Source organism: Carassius gibelio, chromosome B16 (assembly GCF_023724105.1).
Source record: "Carassius gibelio isolate Cgi1373 ecotype wild population from Czech Republic chromosome B16, carGib1.2-hapl.c, whole genome shotgun sequence".
Classification (NCBI taxonomy): Eukaryota; Metazoa; Chordata; class Actinopteri; order Cypriniformes; family Cyprinidae; genus Carassius; species Carassius gibelio.
The window spans coordinates 4,998,549-5,004,999 of record NC_068411.1 but is presented as its reverse complement, the minus strand read 5'-3'; the positions used below and the strand labels follow the sequence as shown (position 1 = coordinate 5,004,999).

Sequence of the window (6,451 nt, the reverse complement as noted above, 5' to 3'; positions counted from 1 at the left end):
CAGGCTTTCTGTAAAAGCACCACAACACAGCCTTTTCACATGCCCTTCTTTTGGGCTGGAAGGTGTTACTTTGACCAGTCGCTCTGCTCATAAGGATCGAGTCCTTTGATTCTCTTTATTTTCTCTTCATATCACATCTTTGCATTGGGATTTAGTTTTAGACGGGATGGTCCGACAATGTTTTCTTTAGCCCGTTGCATTTTGTAGGATAATAATCAGTTTTTCACGCTAATTATTATTATTATTATTTTTTCTTTTTTTTGGATTGAACAGGACAAAACTACTAAATTAGAAAAGCATTTTTTTTGCAGTGTATATTCTGTGCTTTGTCCCAAATAGGTTATTAATGACAAATATATTTGTGTGTGTTGTACTTTTTAATTTAATTTTAAAGTTCTTTTATAACACTTGGTCATCTTAAGCCAGTGGCGTAGCGCAAACTGCGTTGGTCCACCCGCAAGAGTGGAGGCGGAGCCCCTCACCACATAATTAGATGGGGGATTCACCTTTTCATTCAAAATCGTGAATTAGTAGGCTACTGTGGAATTTAATAGTATTTAATTATTTCGTATTTATTTCTTAAGAACTTTTCACAAAAAAAGAATAAAAGAAACACCAACAATAAAACTGCAAATTCCATTAAATTGTTAAAATGCACATGCTCGTCACATGACGAGCACATGATGTCAAAATATTTTTTCTATCTGCAGTATACAACAAAGATTCATGACATTTAACATTCAGTAAAGATCTTTAATTGAACCCATTTCAAGTTTTTTTTTTATCTCAGAACGTATGGCACTTCGAAACGAAAGCAACTGTGATGGAAATTCGAACACAGTGAAATGAACCTTGCACTTACTACAATGATGGTAATAATTTAATGAATAAGGTTCAAGTGAACTCGAGAGAGAGTTTGTGTGTGTGCGTGTGTGTTGTCTGTAATTGCTCTTTGGGTTAGGTATGTATGTATGTAAGTATGTATTTAGTTGATGTAAAAATTGTGCTATTATACATACTCTATCTTTTTGATTCCAGAAAAAAACAGCAAACAATGAGAGGCTTCTTGATGGGAAATGCATCATGTACACCCCAGCAAGCTGCTGTCTTGACGGATAGTATCCTCAACATGCTCGTCACTGACACCTTGATCCCTGGTTACACTCTGCCCTCCAGGACTCACTTCACAAAGCTCATGGAGAGAAAATATGAAGAGACATTCAAAGAAGTGAAAACTGCAATAAACACCAACAACAGCAAACTTGCTCTCACCACTGATGTATGGACCAGTGTAGCAACTGAAGCCTCCCTTGGCATTACATGCCACTACATCACAGATGACTGGGACATGCAGTCATTCTGCCTCACCACAATGCCACTGCATGACAGACATACTACATCTAACATTGCAGAGTGGTTGGAGCAGGTAGTGGCCAGATTAGAAATTCCTCCCAGCAAAATCATTGCCATAGTCCATGACAATGGTGCTAATATCGTGGCTGCAGCAAATATCCTGGAGGAGAAGCATGGGTGGCCCTCTGTCTGTTGCACTGGCCATACTTTGCAAGTTGTGATCAATACTGTGTTGAAGCATCCAAGCATTGAAAAAGCTGTCGGGCTGCAAGATGTCTGGTAGAACATTTTAAGAAAAGCGAGCTAGCCAGCAGTAAACTCAGAGAGAAACAACAACAAATGGCCACACCAGAGCACAGCCTTGTTCAAGACATAAGCACAAGGTGGAATAGCACATTCTATATGATAATTCATATAGAATGTGCTGAGAGAGCGGAGAGCCGCGCTGGAATCATCCCGGGCTGACGCTCACAAGTCCGGGGTAAGTATACAGCGTGCTGTTAACAGTCCCACCACGTCTACTCCGTGTGTTTCTCTGCGCAGGCCCGGTGCACCCAGGACGCGATCTTCCCAGATGTCCTTCACTGCGACGCCGGGACACCACGGACCCTGGGTGCATCCACAGCGGAGGATGCGAGCCGGGTCCCGGGCGACGACATCTCCCCCTCCTGCCTTCGAGATCTCCATCCAGAACCGCTTCGCTCCCCTCCGCGAGACAGGACGCGACGCTGTGATCATCGGAGACTCCATCGTCCGACACGTAAGTGCTACGTTAGCCGAAGGTAAAGTGCACACTCATTGTTTGCCTGGTGCTCGTGTTCTCGATGTTTCTGCGCAGATACCCGCGATCCTGAAGGACGACGAGAGCCCGAGAGCGGTCGTGCTTCACGCCGGGGTTAACGACACCACGCTGCGGCAGACGGAGACGCTGAAGAGGGACTTCAGGAGCCTGATCGAGACGGTTCGCAGCACGACGCCCGCGGCGACGATCGTCGTGTCAGGACCACTGCCCACGTATCGACGAGGACACGAAAGGTTCAGTAGACTTTTTGCTTTAAATGAATGGTTGTTGTCATGGTGTAAAGAACAGAAACTGCTATTTGTTAATAACTGGAATCTTTTCTGGGAGCGTCCTAGACTGTTTCGCGCTGATGGATTACACCCCAGTCGAGTCGGAGCGGAGCTTCTCTCTGACAACATCTCCAGGACACTTTGCTCGATGTGACTAGTAAGTCAATTCTCAAATAACCATTATGATGAGTTTTGTTCCACCCGCTTAAATGATAAAAGTACTTGTGCTGTAAAACCTATTAAGACTGTGTCTGTTCCCAGAATAGTGAGGTCAAAATATAAATATAAATATAATGTAGGATCTAGAAAAAATCTTATCGTAATTAAACCAGAAAAATGTAAAGTAAATGAACAAAAACAATTTTTAAAGTTTGGGCTCATAAATATTAGATCACTCACACCAAAAGCAGTTATTGTAAATGAAATGATCACAGATAATAGTTTTGATTTACTCTGCTTGACTGAAACCTGGCTAAAACCAAATGATTATTTTGGTCTAAATGAGTCTACTCCACCAAACTACTGTTATAAGCATGAGCCCCGTCAGACTGGTCGTGGCGGGGGTGTTGCAACAATATATAGTGATATTCTCAATGTTACCCAGAAAACAGGATACAGGTTTAACTCATTTGAAATACTTCTGCTAAATGTTACTCTGTCAGACATGCAAAAGAAATCTAATGTATCTCTTGCTCTGGCTACTGTGTATAGACCACCAGGGCCGTATACAGAATTCCTAAAAGAATTTGCAGATTTCCTCTCAGACCTTCTAGTTACAGTTGATAAGGCGCTAATCATGGGAGATTTTAATATTCACGTTGATAATACAAATGATACATTAGGACTTGCGTTTACTGACCTAATAAACTCCTTTGGAGTCAAGCAAAATGTCACCGGGCCCACTCATCGTTTTAATCATTCACTAGATTTAATTATATCGCATGGCATCGATCTTACTGCTATAGATATTGTACCTCAAAGTGATGATATTACAGACCATTTCCTCGTATCGTGCATGCTGCGTATAACTGATATTAACTATATGTCGCAGCGATACCGTCTGGGCAGAACTATTGTTCCAGCCACCAAAGACAGATTCGCAAATAACCTGCCTGATCTATCTCAACTGCTATTTGTACCCAAAAATACACATGAATTAGACAAAATTACTGACAACATGGGCACTATTTTCTCTAATACATTAGAAGCTGTTGCCCCAATCAAATTGAAAAAAGTTAGAGAAAAACGTACTGTACCATGGTATAACAGTAATACTCACTCTCTCAAGAAAGTAACTCGTAGTCTTGAACGCAAATGGAGAAAAACTAACTTAGAAGTTTTTAGAATTGCATGGAAAAACAGTATGTCCAGCTATAGACAGGCTCTAAAAACTGCTAGGGCAGAGCATATACACAAACTCATTGAAAATAACCAAAACAATCCAAGGTTTTTATTTAACACAGTGGCTAAGTTAACAAATTACCAGATGCCACCTGATTCAAATATTCCACCAACGTTAAATAGTAATGACTTTATGAATTTCTTCATTGATAAAATAGATAACATTAGAAATACAATAGCGAATGTAGATTCTACAGCATCTAACACTTCAGTTTCATCCATCGCACCCAAACATAAACTGCAGTGCTTTACAACCATAGGACAGGAGGAGCTAAATAAACTTATCACTGTATCTAAACCAACAACATGTTTATTAGATCCTGTACCCACTAAATTACTGAAAGAGCTGTTACCTGTAGCCGAAGAACCGCTTCTCAATATCATAAACTCGTCGTTATCTTTAGGACACGTCCCAAAACCATTCAAGCTGGCGGTTATCAAGCCTCTTATTAAGAAACCAAAACTAGATCCTAGTGTACTGGCAAATTATAGGCCTATTTCAAATCTTCCATTTATGTCTAAAATTTTAGAAAAAGTTGTGTCTGCTCAATTGAGCACCTTCCTGCATAAAAATGATCTGTATGAAGAATTTCAGTCGGGTTTTAGGCCCCACCATAGCACAGAAACTGCACTTGTTAAAATTACAAATGACCTGCTCCTTGCGTCAGACCAAGGCTGCATCTCATTTCTAGTCTTACTTGATCTTAGTGCTGCGTTCGACACCATAGATCATGACATACTCATAGATCGATTACAAAACTATACAGGTATTCAAGGGCAGGCTCTAAGATGGTTTAGATCCTACCTGTCCGATCGCTACCATTTTGTTTACTTAAATGGGGAGTCATCTCATTTATCATCAGTAAAATATGGAGTGCCACAAGGATCCGTCCTAGGTCCCCTTCTATTTTCAATATACATGTTGCCCCTTGGTAATATTATTAGAAAATACGGAATTAGCTTCCACTGTTATGCTGATGATACTCAGCTATATATATCAACGAGACCAGATGAAACTTCCCATTATCTAAGCTAACAGATTGTGTTAAAAATGTAAAAGATTGGATGACAAAGAATTTTCTCCAATTAAATTCGGATAAGACGGAGATATTAATTATTGGACCAAAAAACACTACACAGAATCTTGTAGATTACAATCTGCAACTAGACGGATGTACTGTAACTTCCTCTACAGTCAGAAATCTGGGTGTTATATTAGACAGCAATTTGTCTTTTGAAAATCATATTTCCAATGTTACAAAAATTGCATTCTTCCATCTCAGAAACATTGCCAAGCTACGAAACATGTTATCTGTTTCTGATGCAGAAAAGCTAGTTCATGCATTCATGACCTCTAGACTGGACTATTGTAATGCACTTCTAGGTGGTTGTCCTGCTTCTTCAATAAACAAGCTACAGGTAGTCCAAAATGCAGCAGCGAGAGTCCTTACGAGGTCAAGAAAATATGATCATATTACCCCAATTTTACAGTCTCTGCACTGGCTACCTATTAAGTTCCGCATCAGTTACAAATTATCATTACTTACCTATAAGGCCCTAAATGGTTTAGCTCCAGCGTACCTAACTAGCCTTCTACCACGTTACAACCCATCACGCACCCTAAGGTCACAAAACGCTGGACTTTTGGTAGTTCCTAGGATAGCAAAGTCCACTAAAGGAGGTAGAGCCTTCTCACATTTGGCTCCCAAACTCTGGAATAGCCTTCCTGATAATGTTCGGGGTTCAGACACACTCTCTTTGTTTAAATCTAGATTAAAAACACATCTCTTTCGCCAAGCATTCGAATAATGTATCTTTTTAATTGTGAGTGTAGTTGCATCTGATCAAAGGTGCATTTTTATTCATTAGCTTGGGTTAAACTAATTTTACTTTGTTGGATCAGCAGCTATGCTAATGATGTCTGTATTTTGTTTCTATGTTTCGCCACGGGATTTACATCCCGTGGTAACTAGGATTTACACAAGCTCCAGTCTGGATCCAGAACACCTGAGAAGAGATGATGCTGACCCTCAGAGGACCTCAGATGATGCTAACCCTGAATGAACAAACAGAACTAACAATTATTCCTAAATGTGTGACTTAATCATATAATAACTTAATTAATAATATTGATAGTTCATCGTCTAGCTGACTACGTCTTGTATTATTATTATTTTTTAGTTTTTCTAAAATCCTGTCAAATGTGCACAAACTACTAGCTACTACTAAATATTGTAGAAACATAATTTTCTGTAAAGTTGCTTTGTAACGATTTGTTTTGTAAAAAGCGCTATACAAATAAACTTGAATTGAATTGAATTGAATTCGACTGCTTGAGCAAAGGTGGCCTGTAACAGCAACACTGTTCGACAGCTCTGTCACACAGAGAGGCAAAAGGGACCTGGATCTGAAACCAGACCAGTGGAGCCTGCTGGAAGAGCTTTCAACAGTCCTCAAGCCTTTTGAATGTGTCACTGTGTTCATGAGTGGATATAAATATGCAACAATATCTGCAATACCTCCACTTGTGAAGGGGCTGTTGAAGTCCACCCAGACTGCTGTCTACGAGTCAGCCCTGCTGCGGGCTTTCCAACTCACTGCGGTGCAGCAGTTGCAGGAGAAATGG

General features: G+C 40.3%; 1 protein-coding gene across 1 annotated transcript; it reads left to right on the top strand.

The window, feature by feature from the left end:
- Nucleotides 1-1,782: 1,782 nt before the first annotated feature.
- On the top strand, nucleotides 1,783-4,357 carry LOC127974865 (uncharacterized). Its single transcript, XM_052578434.1, has 2 exons — nucleotides 1,783-1,834; nucleotides 1,897-4,357. The coding sequence occupies exon 2, from the start codon at nucleotides 1,928-1,930 to the stop codon at nucleotides 2,576-2,578; it is 651 nt and encodes a 216-aa protein (XP_052434394.1). The 5' UTR covers nucleotides 1,783-1,834; nucleotides 1,897-1,927; the 3' UTR covers nucleotides 2,579-4,357.
- The last annotated feature ends 2,094 nt before the right edge of the window (nucleotides 4,358-6,451 follow it).